Here is a 24332-nt window from a genome sequence, read left to right on the forward strand (position 1 = left end):
ATGCAGACACCTACTGTGGTATCTCAGCTGATGACAGTCAGTTCTGACCTCCTCGGTACCCAGGGATGTTGGACCCCGAGCAAGTGCAGCGTATGAAGAGGACAAACTTCTCCAAAAACCAGTTCAGGAGACCTCACCCTCCATGATGATGTTCAGGGTGAGCAGCTGCAGAGAGTAGACAGCTTGGATCACCCACATCTCTCCTGAACTTAGATGTCCTTGCCAACAGTCTGAAACCAGCCTCTCCACTCCCCTGTCACTGCAGACTTTGCTTTGATTATGTTCAAAAAATCTGCCTCTAAGACTTTCTGCTGTGACAACCCTGGCATCTGCCTTCTCTCCTCATTAATGGCATTTTCAAGTTCCTTAGAGCAATTGGGCCAGCCTGGCTCAGCATGGAGCACTCACCGTCCAGAAAGCCCTTCTGAAATTAAATTACAGCACATGCAAAAGGGGTCCTCACCGAGGGTTTGGGCAATCATGGTGACATCCCCTTAGTTTGCTCCTCCTGCAGCACAGCACAGTGTTTGCTTTGCTTTTTCCTCCTTCAGCTGGGCCCGAGTGGAATGCCCTATGGAAATTTATTTTCTGTATCTCTACAATCTCGTTTCCTCTCAGCCCGTTATGGTAAGTACCTGCAGCACAGCCCAAGCCTCCAAGGGCTCTGCTGGAGCCGTTATCCTCCATCCAGCCAGACTGGACTGCCCTGTGCTCTGACCACACAGGATATTAGAAGTTTATCAGAATTTCTTTGAAATGTCAAGAAATAGCCACCCAGACCCTGTATTCTCCAGGGACTCCTGGATTTAACTCACACATACACACAGACATAATAATCAAATTTATCTCTCTTTAGGAGACATCACTTAGAATTCCTGAGAAACAATGAGAAACACTGCTTATTTCCACCAGAAGGAGGGGCAGAGGAAGGTACCCTTCAAATGTAGTTTTTCCTCATCTAGTATCACCTGCAGATTTAGAGAAGAAGAAAACCTTAATACACACACACACTTTCCCAACTGCTACCGAACTTACTTCTGTGTATGCATACAGATACACAAAGCATTTCTACAAGTCACCATCAATGCCCTCTAACTTAACGTCTTGTTCTAAGGTAGAATGGGGCCATATTTTGAAATAACGTCCACAGGCTTTCCCCCATCAGTTCAAGAGAAATTGCTGGTGGAGCAATAAGCTCCTATAATGAGCAGCATGTGGGGAAGTCTCTAGTGTCTGATGGTCACCCAAGTGACCAAGGGACTTAAGGCAGCCTCATATTCGCTCTTCTGGGCAGCAGAGGAATGACAAACTTCTGTAGAAAGTTCTGAGCAGCTCTTTCAATTAACAAGATGAGAATTGGCCAAGCTGTTATAGAAGGGCCCCCATACCTCTCTCCTGCTGAAGATGAAGTGGCTGGTTGCTGTCTACACTGCAATATTCTTGAGCCCTTTTCTTTCTCTCCACAAAAACCCACATGTGCTGCCTCCTAGCAAAGGGGAATAAGTTACACTGCTGGCAAGCCCTCAGTATTGAATATTGCTGTGTCTGCTAACTGTACAAACAAGCCAAAAAAACCTAAGGAACTAACTGAAAAGCCCTAGTTTATGGGTTTCAGTCTGTGACATGGGCTCACAGGAATAGAAGAGGCTTTTACTTTCTAGATCAGGGCTTTTTTGACTTCTTGATCAGGATTCAAGGCTGTCTAGAGGCAAAGGGGTTGGATTTAAACTGTGGCACACTTAACCATTCCCCCTCCCACTACATGCAAGCCCCCTCCTGGCTGCCGGCAGAAGCTGGGAGGGAAATCCCAAGTCCTTCACCTTGTGCTCTGACAGTCCAAAATGAGTCCATAAAGCACAGGTCATCAGAACAGGACCCAGCTCCTGCTGACCCACAGAGCATCATTATTGCAGTGGCTGAGTTTGAAGCACTAATTCCCCAGACAAAACAGCCCCTTGATGTTAACATGGCAGAGAAAATGGGATTTTAAGCAAATCTGCAAAAGCGGAGTCCAAAGGAGGATAGGGAGGTGGTGGTGCACGTGTGCGTTAGATATCAGTGGTTTTGTCAGAGTGCAGAGAGTGCCAGGGTATCCAGAGAGGGTAAGTGAACTCAGTGACACAAAGCAGCAGAGTTCACTAAACCCGAGTATTTGCCTTTCGAATCAGGGTCACTTCCGGGCTATTGCTCTCTAGAAAAATAGATCAAGTTTTTCTTTTGCATCCTTGGCACTGCATTGCTGACATCATTTTTCTCCGAGATACAGCTCGTGTTTGCTCCCAGCTGTTCCACCCGCACTGGGTGGGAGTGCAGGCTGCTAAAACCACAGCCAATTTCCTCTGCACCTTCCCCTTTTCTTGTCTGGTGTTTATTTTTCAAATGAAAACCACTTAGCGTGGGACATAACTTTTTGCCCACTCTCTTAACTCTGGCCATGTTTTCTTCAAAATACATGGTTTTAACCAGCTGGAGGGAGAACAGGCTTTAGTCTCATTTGTGTTCCCACAATAGCCAGCTACAAGCAAGGCTGCCCAAGCCTCACTTTTGGAAGGAGCATTTCAGCTAGGTGTTTCAGAGCTCACATTGAGATTGGAGGTTGGCACATCAGTGCCACGATACCCTCAGCTTCAGCAGGCTCAGCTGTGACAGTTCAGAAATCTGGGGTGCAGAAGGCACAGCAATGCTAACACTTCCCTAGGGAGATGCTGCTTTCTCGCCCCTGCTCTCAGAGTGAAAACAGCTAAACATCTAAATTGCAATTGCTCATCCAAATTTCCAAGCCTCTGGGCCAACCATTGCTACTTCAGATCATCAGTCCATGGAGAGACTCAATAGGCTTAGTCCTTCTCTCCTCATCTGAAACCAGACTTGGAAAGGAAAATCCCTGCAGCTTTCCCTGCGAGTTTGCTTCCCATTACACCATGGACTTTTGAGACCCGATTTTTACTGCGTCCCTTCGTTCTCCCCTCGAACTAAACCTGACTGCGAGCAAAACAGCATGATTGGATTGCATTTGAGAGAGTCATACATGAAGCAAGTGAAACATGCTGCCAAAATACCACTCCCCTTATGGGAAATGAGAGGATTGTATTCCATTTTGCAGTTCACTCAGCTGAATCCCAATGCCTCTGGCTTCCCAGAAAGCACCTCCCCTCTTTGCTCAAGCACTTTTTGCTAGTGACAATTTACAAATTCAGAGCATCGACATGCTGTAACAAAGCAAACTCCAGCTGCACTCTCACCGTAAAAGATACGGTGCAGCAGTCCCTGCTTGCTCATAAAGTTTCCCTTCCACAGTCTCTTCATCATCAGACACTGGTGACTACACTCTGTCAGCTGACGGCAAAGATATTTGAAAGAATTTCTTTTACAGACACAGAACCAATAGCTCCTCTGGCATAAACTCCTTGTGACTGTATTCAGGTAGGACTACACAGAAACCTTTTTTGGGCCGAATGAAAATCAAAGCAAGACTTACGTTTAGGATGAGCTGAAGTGATCTGAATCCATTCAGCAGCAATTCTCCTTTTCTACCCTTTTTTTTTCCTCCCACAAGCAAATCCATGCCCAGTTTGACTTGCTCAGACAAGCTGGGGAGACCTCAGTTCAAGTCCTCTCTGCCTGACTCGAACCATCAATACCTGAATTCCCTAGTGACACACTCAGACCAGGCAGGGTATACAAGTGAGGTTTTCTGCTCCCCTCCTCGGGGAATATTGACCCCAGAAAAATCCTGCTGATTTACACTGATTTAGCTCTGCTCTACTCTTTCCCCAGCTTTTGAGGGAAAATATCAAGGACCAAACAAAACATTAAAAAGGGAAATAGATAAAAACTTCTATACACGAATACTTTTGCTTTGAATTCTAAACAAGGTCCCAGGGCACTGAGGTTGGTTTTGTTTTCCTTGGTGCCAGCGTTCAAAAACACACCAGGAACACCCACTGACCTAAATGCGTCCAAAGTATTTATCTTGGTTATTATCAGTAAACTGCAAAGATGAACAGGATGCAACCTTCAGAAATCAGGTGGTTTCTGATGGGGGGGAAATTGGTGAAGCACAATTATAGTAAATGAAAGCAAACCAAAATAACAGCATCTGTGAAATGGATACTAAAACCTATTATCCTTGTTTACGATAAAGTTCTTCAGGAAGGCAAAGAGATCAAGTGCTTTCTAAACCTAGATGTATCCATTTGTAAAGCATCTCACCTAATTGCATCTTCCTGGCAGAAGAATTTGATTTTCGTTTCAGAGCTTCATACCACTCAAGACTAAAGCGAATTCTCACTAGTCCTGTTCAAGGTTAGAGGCCAAAACTTTTAGCAAGGGGATAATCCAGTTATTAAGGCTATTAAGGCCTTAGCCTGCAATATAAGAGACCCCATGTTGAATTGCCTGGTCTTTCTAGGCTTCCCACACCATGTCGTTACTTTCTTCTCCCAAGTCACAGGCGATGGGACAAGAGGAAACGGCCTCAAGTTGCCCCAGGGGAGGTTCAGATTGGATATTAGGGAAAATTTTTACACAGAAAGGGTTATTAAGCCTTGGAATGGGCTGCCCAGGGAAGTGGTTGAGGCACCATCCCTGGAGGGATTCAAAAGAGTGGTTGACATAGTGCTTAGAGACATGGTTTAGTGATGGGTTTTTTTATCAGAGTTAGGTTGATGGTTGGACTAGATGATCTTAAAGGTCTCTTCCAACCTAGGCAATTCTATGATTCTATAATCATTTATGTCACTGCAGTAGTCGAGTGTTTTGATTTTCCAGAGCTCTCAGTTTCTTTGGCTAGAAAGCACTGTCACAGCTGTAAACCAGGGAGCTCGAGTTCATTTTTTGTTGGAGGTAAACACAGTAGTGAGTAGAAGATGAACACATAGTAATAATGCTGTATCTAAGAAAAATAATATTAGCATAAGAGTCTGTGAGAAAAAAATCCACATATTCAGCAGCTAGAAAAATCCACTGTCTTCCTTCATAAAATAGCCATGTTAGGTCTCCTGATTTGCAGGTTAACACCCTTATCATTTAATCACCTTTTGATTCATTAGGGTAAAGCCAGACAGTTCCAGTGCACTAGCCACTGTTTCTAAATGCACAGCCTGAAATCTTAAAAACCTTCATTCCCACCTTATGGGGAAAGACATGAGGCACATGGATAAGGGAGTTCCTGGGAAAATTCAGGAATACATGGTAGAACAAGGACTAAGTGTAGGCAGCAACAGCTCTCCTCAAACTGCCGTACAGCCCCATTTTTTTTCCTCCCAAACACACAAGAATCAAAAACCTGTCTTTGTATGCAGGTAGACAACGATCTCTGGGAGATGGCTGGTATTACCAACAGTCAGAACGACGGATTATCATGAAGACTTCACTTCTGCACCACTCCGGTTGCATGGAAATCATATTGACACTACTGATTAAATTCTGTGTACACCTGCTGCTTCTGTTCTGGAAGATGACCACATGTTGTAAATCATTAAGTCAGCAGGAGAATGCCCAGACACACAGACATCCATATGCTTTGCCTGCAAGGTTGGCTACTGAACCATAAAAAGGGCATAACTATGCAAACACATGCAAGTGTGGCAGGATTGGGGTTTTATTGTTTACACTTCAATCCAAGATAAGAAAAGGCTCAGGGTCAGAGTAACTGCAATTTCTGAGTGCCTGTACATCCCAGCCCTGTTTTGTTTTGCTAGATTTAGGCTGAAGAAAGCCAGGGCAGAGAGCACGCAAATAGCCAAGGGAACTCACCGCTTTAAGGATTGCCACTGCGTCCTGCTGGAGCCACGTCGGGTAGACTACCTCATCGTTCAGAATGGCCTCAAAGAGGTCATCCTCGTTCTCCGCCTCAAAGGGTGCGTGGCCGCACAGCATCTCATACAGCAGCACGCCCATGGCCCACCAGTCTACGTCAGGTCCATACAGCATCTCTTGCAGGATCTGAAGGAGGGATGGCGAGAGAAATATCAACCCCAAAGCTTCTTAAACTGAGCAGAGGAGGAAAAGAGATTTGGAAACATTAATGCAGAAGTTTTCGCCACATCCTAACAGTGCTCTCTGCTAGGCTGGCTGGATGTCCAGGAACATACAGGTGGACCCCCAGACCTGCAGTAAGGTACATCAGATCCATTCAACAAGGGCTGAAGTAGCTTGGCTGCTCATGGAACCACCTGGGAAATATTGCTAGGGCTTAGCAGGAGAAGGGGCATTCCAGTGAAACTGGCTGAGCCACAGAAGTGGCAAAGCAGCCATGTGTGCAGGTTGACACCACTTTTTCCTTGTCTCTAGGAAAGAAATTCTTACCCAGCTCCCATGGCAAGGCTTTCAGCTGGAGAGGGAAAGGAGCGTGAGTGTGTGAGAAAGGCACAAACACCAACCACAGACAAAAATTCAATCGTGCTGAAGAAGGATCTGAAACCCTGTCAGAACATCTGGCATTGTCTGGAGGGCAGCTATTCCTTAAAGAGGTGTTTGTTAATTTTGTAGTGAGACTGCAGAATGACAGGGAAGGGGAGGAGATAGAAAATTAGGGAGAATGCAATCTCCTTTCAAATCAAACTGGGCCAGTATCTGTATGGGCCTCTCAAGATCTTTGCAGCTGTGCCTCCATTTTTCACCTCGCATTTCCTAAAGAAAAATATAGGCTTCTCTTGGTGCCTACAGCAGACCGAAGATTTACTCATGCTTTGCTTGCACAAGGGACTGATAATACAAGCACGCACCTAGGAGGCAAACTTGCACCCAGCAGTCAAATAAGGTGTAGCTAAAGATGCTAGAGAGTACACTTACTGCTCTAAAGCTAACCTACGCTTTTCATATTATAACCAAGTTTTCCTGGCCAAAGAAAAGTTTCTTATACCTCCGGAGCGATGTAGTCCGGTGTACCACAGAAGGTGGCTGTGGTAATGCCATTGTGAATGCCCTCTTTGCACATTCCAAAGTCTGCCAGCTTGCAGTGACCCTCGTAGTCCAACAGCACATTATCCAGCTTCAAGTCCCTGCAACGAGAATGGTTCACCAAGTTGCTACGTGCTTCAAGCAGCCCCAGCACAAACGGAGGCAGCGTCCCAGACCTCAGAAGCTTAACCTGTAAAGTGAACAAGCCTCATCATCATAAAAAAATAAACAGAAGTCATGCAGGAGGGGTTTTCTTTTGCTCCATCTCTCTTACAAAAGAGAGGGAGGAACAAACATCATTCTGTCGAACTGCATTTAATAGGGGCAGGTGCTATATGAGTTTGCCCACATGGCTTTCCAAACACACCACAAGCCTGGCTGGCAGAACTCCTGCTCATTTAGCTCTAGGACTCACTGGAACAGAGGTTGCCAGAGCTGTCAAATTGCGTAATGGTGTTATGATGCAGCAAAACGCACCGCACAGGACGTGCTCTGATTCAACAAAGCACCATGCTCGGAGCACGCCACCAAACCTGGGGAGGTGCAGGAAGCCTTTTCAGAGAGGGAGCAGATTCCTTCCTTCTCCTGAGGTGTGCTGGGTTAAGTCCCAGACTTCCCTGTATCGGGACAAGCCTGACTGATACACCCCTCTTGGAATGTTACCCAAGCTGAGAAGAAAAGAAACTCCCTGCTGACACCAAGCCAGGTGGGCAGGGGTAATCTTCAGCTGGCATGGGTTGCCTCCACCATAAGGCAAAGTCTTAAAGTCCTCCCAAACGTATTGATTCCAGCAAGACTGCACTAATGTAAGAAGTGAATGTCCCCTGTAGTGCTTATTGGGGTGGGGACCTCCTTGCCATGGTCACAAGAGACCTGCTGCCAAACACCATACTGTACAAGCTGCAGAAAGGCACGTTTTCCAATACGTCACCTCTAACAGCCTGGGAGCTCCTCATCAAAAGCAGAGCTGTCAAAATGAGAGAGCCCTAACAAAGCTTATCAGCTTGCCTGACCTTGAGATTGCCTGGGGCAAGAGCCCGCAGTCAGCAGTGCCAGTCAGGAACACAACCAGAAAGCACGGGGTCATCTGTAGACTTAGGCAATGCCTTCCTAAAAATACAAACCAGCTTGCAGCACCTCTGCTCTTCAGCTGCCAGACAAGCTCTAGTCACTCTCACAGATGGAGGAAAGGAGCTGTGACGGGAGCTCTGTACAGTACTACAGCTCTGTACAGGTTACAGTTCACTTCTTGAACCATCTCAGGTATTGGCCCAAGAGTCGCAGCTCTGAGGCAGGAAGTGTTGCTCCTTACAGGCCTAGACAAAGCCACTTTCAAAGTCATCCAGATGCCCAGATAAGCATCAAATAACCAAATACATCTAAGAGTCTCAGGACCCCTTTATGAAATCCACGCTGGAACTTGATCCATTTTGTCTTCTGGTTGGACATCTATTTCCCTGGGAAGGGGGAGCAATGGGGAGGGTGGTTAACATAGGTGGTGGCACATCCATATCAGTATGAACACCTACGGGAGAGCTGAAATCTGAATTCAGCTTGATCTTTTTCATTGTCCATCTATGATCTTAAAGTGAAAATCAGGTGGTCCATTGCTCTGTTTTGCATTAGCATTTCTACAGCCTATACCACCACCGGATGCCTCCCTGGAGCTCGAGACAGTTCTCCCTCAACTTCGTTGTTGCAGCGGAAAGATCAATGACACATTGTGCTAGACAATCAAAGCCACATCCTGTCCTAAAGAGATAAGAAAAAGTATTCTTAGCCTCTTTTGAACAGATGGAAAAGCGAGAGGTAGAGGTTAAGAAATTTGCCCATGTCCCCCAGAGCAAAGACTGAACACCAGCTTCCTGAATTCCAGCTCCGGATCTTCATCACAAGATCGTACATCTTCTCTCTCCAACTTTAACATGGCATAGCAACACAAGCCAGCAAAAACCCCTCTGTAATCATGCTCTCCTTCCCAGCAGGCCCAGTAGCTACCTGGTGGTCAGCGAAATTTGGATGCCAAGGACAGTGCCCGTGCCTGTCTTATGCTGCAGTGTTTGCTCTGGGTGGGATGCTCAGCAGAAGACATTTTTCCCCTTCTGAGAATCAAAAATGGCTGCTAAGGCATGTGGGCAAAGGCTCATCTTGGAAAGGCTTTAGGCGAGGACAGTGAGAGGTATTGTACATGCTCGCCCATGACAGTATGCCTTCAGCGGCAGTTTCCAGCCAAAGCTCCTGTTGCTTTTCCCTGTGGTTCCTGGCAGAGCAGGGAAGCCCTCGGAGCATGAAGGCAGGCCTTGTTTCCAGGAGTCTGCAATGATGTGGTTGAAACGCGCAGTTTATTCTTGGCTCAGTTTTAAATGCAGCAAACACCTTTTGGGTCCTGGGTAGGCCTGATTGTTTGGGGGGAGCCTAAGGGTGTGACTGGAAGGGGAATTTTGGTGAACCTGCTTGGAGATCCCCCTTCCAAGCCTCCCCTCACTCCCCAAAATACCTGCCATGTTCTAGCATGCTCTGGGAATACTTCAAAATACACCTTCCTTACATCCTAGCTAGCAGCAACAGTCACATACATTGAGTGAGCAGGTTCCAGTCCCTCACGGAGAGCCTGAGGAGCAGAGCCAAGAGGCAGCGATGAGGCAGGACCAGCCCTGCAGACCAAGGTCACCAGCCCCTCTGCCACTTCTCAGCCTCTGCCCCACAGCACATGCTGCAGAAAGCCCCAGATCCCTGCTGGTTGTATAATGCCAATGTTCATCATCGAGATGGCAGGAGCTTCTGCAGGTGTGTGAGCAGTCTGCACTTGCTGTGGCCTCCCAGAGCGCCTCTATATATGTAATTGCCATCAAATTTAAACCTCCTGCCGCTTGCTGACTGAGTATACTTTTAACCACACAAGGCAAATTTCCAGCCTTTTGGCTTCTCTACACTCCACATTAAACCTATTAAGAGCACCTGTTGTCTCCTCCTACAGTTGGGATACCGGCTCCTCCTGACTTCCGTCCAGCAACGTGAAATCCAAAACTCGCATTTTCTATTTTCACATAACCCGTAACATGACATTAATCTGCTCTTGCTTGCTCAGGCACTCTGGCTATGTGCAGATTATTTTCGAAGAGGACCTCCTGTGACCAAAGATGACTTCCCAATGTTCTTTGCTTGGCAAGGCCACAGAAGATGGCCCCACGCGTTCCTCTTGGAGAGGAACAGAACAGTGGCGGGCTCAGCCACGCAGCTCCTTTGGAGCCTGCTCTCTCCGGTTGCCCCGTAGGATAATTCTCTGGGAAAGCTGTGGTTTGGTCTCAGGTCTGAGCATGTCTCAAGTGATCCCAGAAGTTTTAAGCTCTGTACTCGCTGCTTGACATTGACAGGTCTCCCCGTGCGTTGAACCCCATGAACCAGCACAGCCACATGTGAGGAAAAAGCCTGACGGGTTTCTGAGATTTACAAGGAGCTCTTCATTTTCGCAGCAAGGATTCCGGGAAGCTGATGAAACTGGAAGCCATCCAGCTCAGAAAGCCCAAATCTACCTCATTTCCTTAATACTTGCATTTTCCATTCAATATTTTTAGCAGGTCAATGAAGCAATAGCGGTGGAGCGGTTTTCTGAGGGCTGCATTTCTAAGGCCCTGCTGAGGTTCTGCCTTTCACTGACAAACTTCCACTGGAAAGCAGGCTTCATCCTGACTCAGAAAGGCAGCTTTTGTCCTCACAGGCAGCTACAGCACGTCAGCTTAACGGCCTCAGTTTATTCTAGACCCAGAAGAAATGACAAAACAAGCTGCTTCAGCGTCAGTTGCTGGAAAAAGTGTTCTTTACCCGTCTGCCACTTGAGTTTAACGTTCGTAAAAAAAACCCCAAAATTACAACTGCAGATGATCCAGTCTTTTTCTGAAGCATCTGTCAAATACAATTTCCCTGCACCAGATAGTTTTTCCAGTGAATGGGTGTTATACACGTACCTGCCACTCACTCTACTCCAATCACCTCCATTCGCGATGTAGAAACTATATCTGAAAGGATGGAATACTGGTGGGTTTGTTTTTTTTTCCTCTTTTGGTTTTACCACTCTGTGCGTACATGCAGTAAGGATCTTCTTCACAGGAGTGACAGAAAGTGGCTTCCTGCCTCAGTTCTAGGTTGTCCCAGGTCTAGCAATCCCAAAGGTCCGGTTTAAAGCTCATGAAAGCCTGGTGTTCCTATCTCCATGCAAATCATTTGAGTCATGAAAGATGTAGGTTCAAAGTAATGGGAGCTAACCACAAATGTACATGCGATTAGTGCAATACTCCAGCCAAATGTTAAAAAAAAATAATTATATATGTATGTATTCACCCAATTAAAAATAAAATCCCCAAACGTGGAATTAGCTAAATGAATAATTTTAGCATTTCTGAAAGGTTTTTCAAGGTCTTTTTCAAGTCTTCAGCATGCAAGGCCACTTAGACACTCTTTTGGAAACACTTTTGGAGCGAGCAAATATGCATTCAAACTGCCTTTGCAAGAAGGGAGTAGATTTTTATTTTTCTCCACCTCTTCTGCTGAAGTCATTTTACTTCATAAGAAATACTGAAATCTCCATCACAATGGAGAAAAATGTGTTTCTATTGCCTCTTCTGGTAGTCAAAGCAATACACGCTTCCAACTCCTGCTCCAGTGAAATTGTAATTATTTTTTTGCAAAATGAAGCAACTTCAAAAGAGGAGAGTGAAAGACATACAATCTGTGGAATAGCACAGTTAGAAGATGCTTATCGAAGAGGTGGGATTTTTCAAGCTGGAAGCTTTGCTCCAAGTACAGCTGACAACAGATTTAAACCAATATTTTGATGAAATAAGGAGGAGAACAGACGGAGGTCTCAGTTTTATGTAAAGCCCTAAAAACTAATGTGAAGCTAATATCATTTCCTATTTTCCTTTGCATTCATTAATAACACCCAAACCAAAATATTTTATTTTACTTGAAACAAACACTCTCTTGAATTGCAAAAAAATATTGTTGCTTTAAAAAAATCCCAAACAATTATTTCGTGCTCACAAAATCTGAAGCAATTTTCTATCTCTCTTTCCACACCAAATTTTGGAGACTCGGGTTACCAAACTCAAGGCAAACAATTATTTTCACAATCCCATTCCCATCAGCTTTGGATTAGGGACCTCCACGTTTTGTTCCCAAGATTTCATACCGCTTAGGGGAAGTAAGGCTATCTCCAATCCCATATGCCTTGGGTTGCAGAACTCAATAATTCCTTCACAGAAAATGGTTCGCATCTCCCACATTTTTCTAATAACAATCAAACATTATTTATTTTTAAGGTCAAATAAGTTTTTACAACCAGAACCCCATATTCTCACAGCATCGAGAAGAGTTAAGCAAATTCCTAAGCTGTGGTAAAGCAGCAGGAACTAATAAATACAGGCTAAAAAAGACACCTGCAGTATATTGTACCAGAGCTAAGACATAAAACCCCAGGCTGAGCTGCTGATATTTGCTTACTTGCTACCACATCTTTAGGGTAGGGGAAAATATTGAAATCACAAATGAAAAACCAGGTTACCAGCCTTTGAGAAAGGAAGCCACAAAGCAGAGATCAGAAAAAAGATCGAGCTGCACTGAGCTGGAGAAAACCTGTTTGAAATCCTGAGTTTTGCTGCCAAATAAAAGAAGGAGCTGCTGCTCCCTTCCAGCCTCAAAGGCTTCCTCTAATTTGACTCCTGTCATACTTTAAAGGGGAAAATCAGACTAGGTGGAGCTTACAGAGGACACTTTTCTGGGCACAGAACCAAGCGAAGAACCAGAGGTAAGACTCAGCACTGTTATACAGCGTATAACCAGGGTGCAGCCACTTACACCACGACTTGGGGCTGACATGCTGAGATGGAAAGCGTTGCTTTCATCCTCACAACAGGACACAGTTTCACAATGCAATCCCTAAACCCTGTGGGATTTAGTCCATGTGCTCTGTCCTTCAAGGCACTGCACTGCTAGTGACATCGAAATGCAACGCAGGGGCTGCAAAACGTAACTTCAACTCCTCGTTTTCTCGAAAAACGTTCTCTTGGGTAAAGAAAACATTCCTCCTAGTTTCCAATTGATTTGCGAGGTCCAAACTCGTTCAGACCACCAGCATGCATGCAGACAGCCCAACTGTGACAAGTACACTGCAACTTGCAGTGCAACGTAATGGGACAGAAATGAAGGTAAGATCTCTCTAGATATTTGTAATTCATAATTACCAGAAAGTGGGAATGAAACCTAGCAAGATGCCCTCCTACACTGTCCTAACAACCAGAAGTTTTTTCCAAAAGCTGACCACACTTCAGTGCTTAGGGACCGTAAATACAGCCACAAAGGCTCCAGACTGAACTTCTGCGCTTCTCAGAAACAAAGCAAAAGCAGAAACGTGACATAATGATATAAGAATCCAACTCAGACCCAGGATAAGTGGTACGAGCGGAGGGAAACTCCATTGCAGATTAACACTCATTGCTGGGCCATACAACAGGACACAGCCTGACCTCGCTGGCTGCGTTGTACAGCCACGGGAGGCAGAGGACGCTTGTGGGGAAGATCAATCCCAGAGGCATCTCAGTACCCAAGCAGCTCTCCAGCCAGTAGCCCAGCACCATTCCTGGGGATTTTACAGTTTCTTTCCAGCACAGCACATCCTACAGACTCCACAGAGAGCTGCAGAAGGGGAACATAGCAGAATATAACAGAGCCCTCATGGCTTTTCCCTGCTTGACCTAACCCACCCACGCTGGCACACAAAGCACAAATCTTTTGAAACGCCCTGCACCCATGCGTTATGGTAAAGGCAGGATAGATTACAGCCACCCAGCCTCCAAAGCAGACTCCACCTCTCTTGCAGACACCAAGATGGTACAGAGTGATGCAATATGGATTCATGTCTGGGGTCAGACAGAATGATAGAACGCATGGCTGAACTCTGAAAACTCGCACCAGAGCACATGGCCAAGGACCGCTCTGGAGTGCAAGGTCACGGGTGTCTGAATCTGTGCAAGACAGAGGGAGATCCTCTCATACCCACCTGCATCTGTGCTCTTCAGTGTGTCCAAAGGCACTCTGTATCAGTCTCATGCACTCACAGGGATAAGTCTGATTAAGTTTTAAAATATGTTCTTGCTCTGTTCCTTGGGCTTCAGACTAAACTCTGATTGGCAAGCATTTGTATCCAGAAGCGCTCTGTTATTACATTTTAATCTTCAAGTGAAGCAGCCCTTCAAGCATAAGGACAAGTTTCTGCAAGCCCTCTGCCCGGGTTAAGGCATCACCATGGATTTTTTGGTGGATATGGGCTGGAACCCAAAGCTGCCAGCTCCCCATCTGCCTGACCCCTTCCTGCTGGTGGGGTCTCTCTGGAAGCGGGTTTCCCAGACCACATCAGAGCACTGGTCCCCTCCTGGCGCTCCCCAGCCTGCCCTTCTGGAGACTAAGCAGAGCCCAAGGCATTGACTTCTTTTACAGCAAAGGAGATGGCATTACCTGGCATCTAAGGCCTCTCTGATGGTTTCAAGTGCCAGCAGTCCCACCTCCCCTCCCTCCGGGCACTTTAGAAACGCGTCTGTGGAAGCTAACGCAATTACCGACATGATTTCACTGCTACTGAGATGAATGGGTGTGATTCATCCTCCAGTTAAATTAAGAGTGGTAGGCTAAAGCATACAGGCAGAGACTGAAAATCCCCTGGGCAGACCACAACAGATAGTCACAAGGCTTCCACCACGTTAGTGGGTCTGAACCTGAGTAGCACAGATCCAGTGGGACCCCATGGCTGCCCTGAGTCCCTTCAGGGTCAGGCATACCTATAAGCTTGCCCTTTATTATATGCATGGCAGCTGTAAGAAAGCTAATGATAGTTTCCAAAGGCAGCTTTGCAAGGGCAAAAAGACTCTTGTGAAATGGGGCAGCCGAGAACCGGAGCCATGACTGCTGGAAAACAGACGCTCTGGAGATTGCTACGTTGGAGTAATCCCAAAGATGGCGCAATCCATACATATGTCCACATTCGTGTGCATACATTTTTTTTTTATATATATGACATATATATTATTTGCTGCACTTTTATGAGGGACTCTAGTCAGGAAAGAGGAGCTACACTTGAAGTACTTCCCCAAATCCCAAAGCAAATGTCCTCCCATTTACTGTGTGAAGGGGAGAGGGGACAGGAAAAAGCTTTGCTTTGCTTTTTGCTTACTTGCTTTGCTTTTTTCTTTGCTTTTGGTGTGCATGCCCCTCCGGATGAGCTGCCAGACCAGTCCTGTGATAGACTCCTCAGTCCCACTGGGCAGCAACACTGGAATTTGCTGGCCCTGAGACATCACTTGCTGAGTTGCTCCCAACAGAGCTTCTATTTTACCCTTGCCAGAAAAAGAGGGAAAGAGGAAAAAAAAAAAAAAAACCCCAAACCACAATGCTTCTTTCTGAGTCCCCTTGCCTGAAGCCTTCAGAGGAGGTGTACAACAGACTTGAGACCCAAATGCAGGAACAAGAATCAGGTGTGGACTTATGACCGACAGTGCTAAGAGAGGTTAAAAAGCATAAGCCTGTTATGTCACCTTGACAAAAATAGGCCAACGTTGATTCAAAGCCTGATACAGAAATTAAAATTAAATCAGGCTTGTGCCTGCAGTACAACAAGGTCTCAATGCTTCAAGACAGAGGGAAAGAATTACCCAAGACTAACCATCACCAAGTGCCCACAGCCCACCATACTGCTGCTAAAAGGCCCTGCCCCAGCTCCAAGCTGTCCTGGTAAGATAAGTGTTGGACCGTGTTGCTGAAAAGGCTCCTCTTTCCACCCAGACAGAGTGACATGTCCCCATTTCACCCCTGTGTGCCACTAAGCCTGCCCTGGGGGAACTGGACAGTAGCTCGCACCAAAGAGACTCTCCTGCCCTCTCACTGCTAATCCCACAGCTGCTGTGAAACCCACCCTCCCCACACTCGGTGTCTTGGGAGGAATGTTACACTCCAGGAAACATCAAAGAAAGAAAAAAAAAACCAAAACAAAACAACCAGAAAACCCCAAAAGAAAAGGTGGCCCTACCCATCGTGACCATGGGCAGCAAACAAACCTGTGGTAGCACTGGTAATGCCAGCAGGGCTTTGTGGGGAAGACACTCCTGCACTGAACCTGTGCGTCTCGTCAGACAGACTTCTCCATATTCATCTGATAAGGGTAAGATTCACTTTACTCTGAGCCTGATCCTGAATCCGGGGAAACCGGTGGAAAAAAAGTCCCGTCAGGTTCAGTTGATTTTGGATTAGGCACTTAGAAAAAAAAAAAATATTACTGAACCTTATTAAGGCTCTGAATTACAGATCCAGATTTATAAAGCTGAGGCTACAGGTGCTAATCTCCTTTCTATAATGGAATGAACAAAGCTGAAGGAAGAAGTACTGTATTTTTAGATGGGATTTTTAAAAGCACTTTGCTGTGGCCTGTAGATTTCCACTGCCAAATTTACTATTAACTTTTGAAGGAGCAATACCGGGCTGGCACAGATGCCTTTAAAAATCTCACCACCCGCACTCAATTTTTATGCACACAGCAAAAGAGCAGCCTCTGTGCTAGTGACACGTTGTGGGCACAAAGCACACAGGCATCCCAGTCCTGCGCAGGAGGGCGTACTGCCTAGCCCCCCTGGGAACAAAATTTAAATATACTTCCTAGAAGAAGCTGTCTTGAGAGTTGTTTCTAAAAAAAAAAAAAAAAAAAACAAAAGACTATCACTGATATCATCCATTCTCTTTTTTCTAAGACTCCAGCAAACCCGTGGGCAAACAAAATGCTTTCCTGACTGCTCTGATCTCCCTGTTTTTCACCACAACAATCACTTAAATAGCGGCAGTAAAATCAGATGGAAGAGGTATTTGTAGGAGCCTAGCAAATGGGTCATTATCCCAAGATCTAGTTTCTCATTTCATGTGGATTACTGCTGCCATTAACTCATTACAGGTGATTCACCCAGGGCTGTGTGGAGCCCAAGTATCCTGGATAAGCAGGGCAGAGCCAGGTGAAATTCCTGGCTGGTCATGCCGAGATCTCTGCAACCCCGCTCCCACTTCTGGGGACTCCTCTCAAGCTGCCTGCACACAGGAACCAGCGACACTGTACCAGGCCAACAGGGACAGACTAGATCCCATGTGTCACCCCAAACGCCATAAGGGCAGCAAAAAGACCCCAAACTGCGCAAGAACAATGCTGGCTGGTATTGTCCCCACACAGGTACTTAACCCATGAGTTTCCTTGGTCGGGGCTTCATCTCCAGCTAGCACAGGCAGACAGTACTTTGCCAAGGCAGTTCAGCCCCTCTAAAATTTGACTCACCGGCTGACAAGGCTGATGAGTTCCCAAATTAGGTGCCTTAGCTGGTTGCCCGATTGCAAGCAAAGCAAAAGTAACTTAAAGCAGGAGTCAATCAGCGCTCCGCTGACATGGCTACCACGCACAATAAAGCTGCCAACTCCCTTGCTCCTGTAAAACATGAAACAAATGAATCAGAAAATGAAAAAAAGCAGTCTCAACTGACTCCATCTAGAAAAAGGATAGAAATGGGACCTGAATGAGGAAAGTCTGTCTTTACACTGCTCACCTCTTGATCTTTTAGCACCTAGATCTGTCGTGTCCCTCCAGGAGAGTCACTGCAACCCAACTGGCATCTCCTCAGTGCAGTAGGGCACTTTGGCCCCTACAACGTGCGACCATGCAGAAGGATACCCAGTAGTACTCTGTGTCTCTGGGAATATGCCTCCTGGCAGGACTCGGCTTTCTGTGGCACCACACTAAAAGGTTGCTTTCCAGACCAAGTATTACAGTCCTTCACCGGATAAACGAGCCAGCCCCTCCACGGGCATCTACAGTCACATCCTTGCAACATGAAGGGTCAGCGCCCCTTTCTTTTCATCACCCAATACACACAGCATCAACTCCAGGAGGGGAACTGGGAAGTTTGTGTAAGGGAAGCACAAGGGGCATTTTCAGGACAGGAATGGGAATAATGACTAACACTAGTATGCAGCAAGCTCCAGCTACGATGGAAATTTAGGGGTGTTACCCACGAGCAGCGTGTGCCTTTCAGTTGGCTGATGCAGAGCCAATTCATGCTGTGACTCTGGGTGTCCACTCTTCTTTCCAGGACCAGGATGCCTTGCTTACTGGAAGGTATCTGTGACAACTGTTCTTATCTCAGCCTTTTTCTGGCCAACATCAGACTACAGGACTCTTGGATTTTATTATTTTAACTGGGGAAGATCTGAAGCTGTCAGGTCCCTCTCGCTTACACAGGCCTTGATTATATGCTTGAGTGTCCCTTTCTGCAGGAAGAAGACACCTCAAATTCTCCCTGAAACTTATTTCTAACCTATGGAAACAAGAAACAACAGGCAGACCAGAGAGAAATCTTGGCTGAGAGGTGTGATGGCACCACACCAGATCAAAATTCAGAATTAAAGATTCTGCATCTGAACCTCCCATGTTTACATAGGCCAGAACTGCACAACAACACACATTTTCCACATGGTCCAGCGGAGGGCCACGAAGACAATCAGACGGATGGAGCACCTCTGCTACGAAGACAGGCTGAGAGAGCTGGGGTTGTTCAGCCTGGAGAAGAGAAGGCTCCGGGGAGACCTCATAGCAGCCTTCCAATATCTGAAGGGAGCCTACAGGAGAGCTGGAGAGGGACTCTTCGTCAGGAAAGGTAGTGACAGGACAAGGGGTAATGGTTTTAAATTGGAAGAGGGGAGATTTAGATCAGATATTAGGAGGAAATTCTTTACTGTGAGGGTGGTGAAGCACTGGAACAGGTTGCCCAGGGAAGCTGTGGATGCTCCATCCCTGGAAGCGTTTAAGGCCAGGCTGGATGGGGCTTTGAGCAACCTGCTCTAGTGGAGGTGTCCCTGTCCATGGCAGGGGGTGGAACTCGATGATCTTTAAGGTCCCTTCCAACTCTAACCATTCTATGATTCTATGATTTTCTATCACAAAAAAAAAAAAAATTAGTCAACTTGAAGGCAAGATGTTTTCCAAAAAACTCCTTTTCTGTGCTTGGTAAAGGTACACCCAGGTGACATCTAAAGTGCATTGGTTTTTAGCTCATGTCCTCATCAAAGTTTAGCACACTCCACCTACAAAGGCTATATTTTTATTTTGTGGCAGGAAAGCAGTTCTTAATGTTATTGACAATTCCAGTAGCTTCAGTCATCAAGCACTTCAAATTCATCTACACAGTCAAGTCTCAGACTGGACTGCTGTTTTCAGATACTCTCCCCATGAATAAATAATTGATTGAGGACTAATGGAAGCTCAGGGAAAGCAGAATGACTCTTTACTGGCCTGAGGAAAAGGAACAAAAATGGAATTATTTTAATTTTAACATGCTGAGATGCATCATACACAAAAGATACATTCAAACTAATGAATTCCTGGAACTGTTCTAGATAGGCTGTGCAGACAAGAAGCAATAGATGACCTGTATCCTCTCTGCATTTTGGGGACACCATACATGTGCGGTTTACGTGTCCCCCATTTCTGTTCTCAAGCAGACCCCTCACAGTGCTTTACAAATGGTTTGCAAACCTCTTCATGATTCTGCGTGAGAAATGATTTCACAGTAGGGTTGTGAGAACAGAGAATGCTGCGTGGGGGACGGCGGTGCAGGCGCTGCAGGGTACTGCAACCACGCCATGACATAGCAGCCACTTTCCCATCAAGATTACATCCCTGTGCACTGGGAATCAACTTTTAAACACAGGGTTACTTTTACTTCCTACCCCACATTGTACCTGTGGTGACTTGGGAAGCACCACAGCGATATGAATGCAAACCCAGCTCGTTTCCTCTGCAGCCAATTCCTTCATTTTGTACTACTGGCTTTGAATCTCTGTGTTTCCACTGTGCATGCCTGTGTCTCCACGGCCACCCCTGCTACCTGGAACTCAACCCTCCAGCATGGTTCTCTGCCCCCAAACCAAGTGCCGGCTGTCACTCCTGGCACTGCTGGCAACCTTCACCGTGGCTGGAATGACTCAAAACAGAAAACACCCAACAAGAAGACAAGCCTTATCAACAGCCTTTCATTCCCAAAGCATGATCCCAGAGTAGCTCTGCCTGGACACAGAGCTGGTGCAGCTGACACCCAGCACGATGTTTGGATGCAGCAGGCTCTGCCCCAGAGCTAATCCAAGCTTCAGGAATCAGCCTGAAACACCTTACACTGCACATCCCCAGACGAGCCTGCATGGCAGATCTCTTCGCCAAGTGCTTCTCCATCCCAGCTTTCTATCTCAAGGTGAAGAGCTTCACAGCCTGACAGCTCTGGTGCCCACATGGCACCTTCATTCCACAGAGGTCAGAGCTCTGGCACCGGTGATGCATTACTCAAACACGCAGTGACTTGCTGTTAAACCCAGCAGCCAAGAAAGCAGAGCTCCCCTTCGTCCTCACTTGCCCTGGGCAGCCGGAGCTTTTTCTGGCACCTGACTAGCAACCCTATGGCTTTTACCTCATGTGCAGAAATGGGACAGAACATGGATTCAGGCTTAGCTTCTTTCTGCATCTGTAAAGGAAAAGCGTTCGGGTTTAGCACTGGCCAGCCACTAAGGTGCCAGCTGGGCTGCTTTTTAATAAGCTAAAGACAGCAATGCCCCTTCCTGGTGATTTAAGCCTTCTCCTCCAGCAGCAAGGCCACATTGCTTTCATAGAATCATTCAGGTTGGAAAAGACCCTTGGGATCATGGAGTCCAACCATCAACCCCACTCTACAAAGTTCTCCCCTACACCATATCCCCCAGCACCACATCTAAGCGACTCTTAAACGCGTTCAAGGATGGTGACCCAACCACCTCCCTGGGCAGCCTATTCCAGTGTCTGACCACTCCTTCTGTGAAGACTTGTTTCCTAATGTCCAGTCTAAACCTACCCTGTTGCAGCTTGAAGCCATTCCCTCTTGTTCTATCGTTAATTACCTGTGAGAAGAGACCAGCACCAACCTCTCTACAGTGTCCTTTCAAGTAGTTGTAGAGAGTGATGAGGTCTCCCCTCAGCCTCCTCTTCCTCAAACTAAACAGTCCCAGCTCCTTCAATCGCTCTTCATATGATTTATTCTCCAGGCCCTTCACCAGCTTCGTTGCCCTCCTCTGCACCCGCTCCAGCACCTCGATATCTCTCTTGTATTGAGGTGCCCAAAACTGGACACGATACTCCAGGTGTGGCCTCATCAGTGCTGAGTACAGAGGGACAATCACCTCCCTACTTCTGCTGGTCACGCTATTTCTAATACAAGCCAGGATGCCATTGGCTTTCTTGGCCACCTGGGCACACTGCTGGCTCATATTCAGCCGCTTGTCAATTAGAACCCCCAGGTCCTTTTCTGCCAGGCAGCTCCAGCCACACTTCCCCAAGCCTGTAGTGATGCGTGGGGTTGGTGTGGCCCATCTTGCCCTTCCTTGCCCTTTTCTGGGCAGCACGGATGCTGCGTGCTGGGCAGGCACGGTGCCCTGTGGGAAGGTGCAGCGAGGCGGGGGGGAATCCGGTGCTTCCCCACATGCTACAGCCAAGCTCGGGACTGATTTCCCGGAATGCTCTGGTTGCGTGGTGTCTGTCTGCGGTGCTACCACAGGACTTCATCTGGCCCCTGTCCTCATTACTATCCTGCTTTTTGCCAAACTCCAACGCGTTTCCTCGCCTCACGCAGTCCCCTGCTCCGCAGCACTGTCCCCTTACACAGACTGAGCCATTCCCAGGATTCAAGTACCACTCAGATGAGCAAGACTGGAAAAATCTTCCCTTCTCTGTGCAAGTCCTTATATTACCCTGCTCTTGGTATAAACGACAGATTACTTCATGATTTTCTGGCACCCACAATCTACATCATCAGGCAGTGAGTGGGATGGGTCGCATACGCATGAGAGAGCCTGGGTGAAACCACAGAAGGGTTAACCCTGCAGTGGGCTGAGAGAAAACCCAACCATCCAGAGGCATGTCAGAGGAGCCAGAGGCTGTGACTCACCGGGAGGGGCTGCACAAAAACAGGGCTTTCAGTGAGGCCCACAGGAATTTCTTTACGCAGATTCTTCTCCCAGAGACAGGCAGGGGAAGGCACCTCACCTTTCCCATCACTGAGGGGATCTGGCGACCGCCCTGCCAGGAGGGGAATCGCTATTGTCCAGCAGATTGTTTCCAGTCTGGCTAAAAATGGGATGACAGGAGACTAATTGCTCCACTGAGGGAAAAAAAACACAACACAACAACAAACGCCAGTCTGGGAGTGACTGAATTATTTTGTAGACTGCTGTTGTTTGGGTTTGTTTCCATCCTGGCTTGGCATGCATTAATGACTTCAGTTGCAGGATAATGGGGGGAGGAAAGCCATTAGGGTGAGAACATGATCCACACAGACATCTCTCACCCAGCGTATGCTTCTGCCCCAGACAACCTCCACAGCCATACTGGCAACAGTGCCTTGCATCCGTCCGTCCATCCCTCCCTCCCTCCTCTGGCCCTTCAGAATGAGGAAACATTAAGTTTTCCTTTTTAATCTGTCTGACTGGCAGTGCCAGCCTTCCTGCAGCTCAAATACTTTAGCATGCTAGCTGTGCTCAGCAGTATCTCCAGAAAAACTGCTGTCCCTTCTCAGTGCCAAGGGAACAAAGGGAAAACGTCCTAAAAGAGCGGATGAACCAGGAGAAAGTAGTAGAACCCAAAGCCTGTAAAATAAAGTTTGTTTGTTTTGTTCGCAGAAGCCACACTGAAACTTCTGAGACTGCTCCTGGTGTCCAGAGAGACAGAATTAAACCTAAAGCCAAGACACATAATTAACGTTGAAATTCTTCCTTACATAACAGTGCCTGGGACGCAGCCAACGCTGTTACGGCCCTGCCAACATAAGCCAAGGAAAAGCCTGCGAGCCAGCGATGCCTGTGTTCTACTCAGTGGCTACAGGCATCCTTACATGCTCAGAGCGGGCTCCAGGGAATTAGGGATCAGGAGCCTATGGGAATTATGTGCTCCCATCTAGAAACCAACTCCACTGAGGGACAGCCATATAGTAACTGGACACAGCCCCCGGGGAACAGAACAGCTTGAACCACCCCAAACCTCAGCAAGGGGTCAAGGAAGACAGAAGCAAAGCAAAGACTTGGAAATATTAGGAACTTCCCAATGAAAGAGGTGAAGAATTTCAGCATAAGTCTGGTTGCAGAAAAGTGAAAAAAAAGTAGGGAAGGCTCTCAGTCAGCCAAACAATTACTTCAATTAACCTGTCCTAGACGTGACAGAATGTGGAGATACCTGATACTCCATGCCACATTTAACTCATGCAGAGGTAACAGCTAGGCCTCCAGAAACTGCCATTTGACATTCCCTCCCTTTCACACGTCCCAGGTCTAGCGTCAGCTTGCTGCTTCATGGCAATAGTTGGAATATGCTGTCTTGCTTCCTGGCCAGCAGGGATCCAGAGATGCCACCAGCTGATGCTGGGAAGCAGCACCCAAAAGTTCTGGCAGGAACTTCTCCTGACTGCCCTGTGGCTTGAGGAAAGCCGTCAGTCCTGAAGGACCCCAAAGGCAGCTGTGATTGGAGATGATGAGGTACAGTAAATAGGGCAGGCTGCAAGACAGTTTTTGATTAATTTTTATCACAAAATACCTGTCTTTCCCCCTAGTGCTATCCCTGTCAGGGTAGTCACAAATCTGAGCATCAGTGAGCAGGACAATTTCACTACATCAAAAGAGCGTAGGGGGACATGCAACACAGAGACTCTCCGCTCATGAATCAGACTTCAGCCCACTCAAGCCGCAGATGTCTTGAGGCTTTAGAGGTTCAAAGGCCGATCTCACTTTGCTCTGACTCCTTTCCAAAACATCATGTTTTCCAACAAGAAGCCCAGGTTAGCATTGCCTTTCTGGAAGCAGACAGGAAAGTATGTTTCAAGTGGCTCAGTCACAGATAAAAGCTATTTATTTATCAGATATGATGCAATAAAGGCTTATTTGGGCATCTTCTCTTTGTGCAGAGGTAGGGGGAAAAATAGTTAGTTCAGGTATGAGTTACTCTAGTCCCAGCTCAAACCTACCACCGAGCAGACTGGCTGCCATCAATCAGCCATCACAGCTTTGCAATTAATTCTGGAATTCAAGGTGTGAGTTGGACCAGCTGAAGCTTCGCTGGCCTGCTGCATCTCAAGCAGCACAAAGGAGATGGAGAGCTATAACCCTCCCAAGGAGGTTGGTCCTGGCCCCAAAGAGATGCCAGCAGGAGCAGGACTGGCAGGGGCAGCTCTTGCTCCGTGCTCCGGGCAGTGCTGTGCTCTAGCCCTCGCAGTGGGTGGGCTGTCTCTTTGGGAGCTTGGCCAGCTGGCATGAATCAGAGCAGCCCCTTGGCTTTCTCATTTATCAAGGCT

At 47.0% G+C, this 24332-nt stretch overlaps 1 protein-coding gene across 1 annotated transcript in view; it reads right to left on the reverse strand.

Moving 5' to 3' along the window:
- PRKCH (protein kinase C eta) overlaps positions 1-24332 on the reverse strand; it is a 124148-nt gene that overhangs the window by 12424 nt on the left and 87392 nt on the right. The window contains exons 11-12 of the mRNA XM_074149992.1: positions 6866-7004; positions 5758-5946 (exon numbers count right to left, since the gene is read on the reverse strand). Coding sequence (XP_074006093.1) covers positions 5758-5946; positions 6866-7004 — 328 coding nt within the window. The remainder of the gene's footprint in view (positions 1-5757; positions 5947-6865; positions 7005-24332) is intronic.

The sequence above is a fragment of the Numenius arquata genome, chromosome 6 (assembly GCF_964106895.1).
Source record: "Numenius arquata chromosome 6, bNumArq3.hap1.1, whole genome shotgun sequence".
NCBI classification, from domain to species: Eukaryota; Metazoa; Chordata; class Aves; order Charadriiformes; family Scolopacidae; genus Numenius; species Numenius arquata.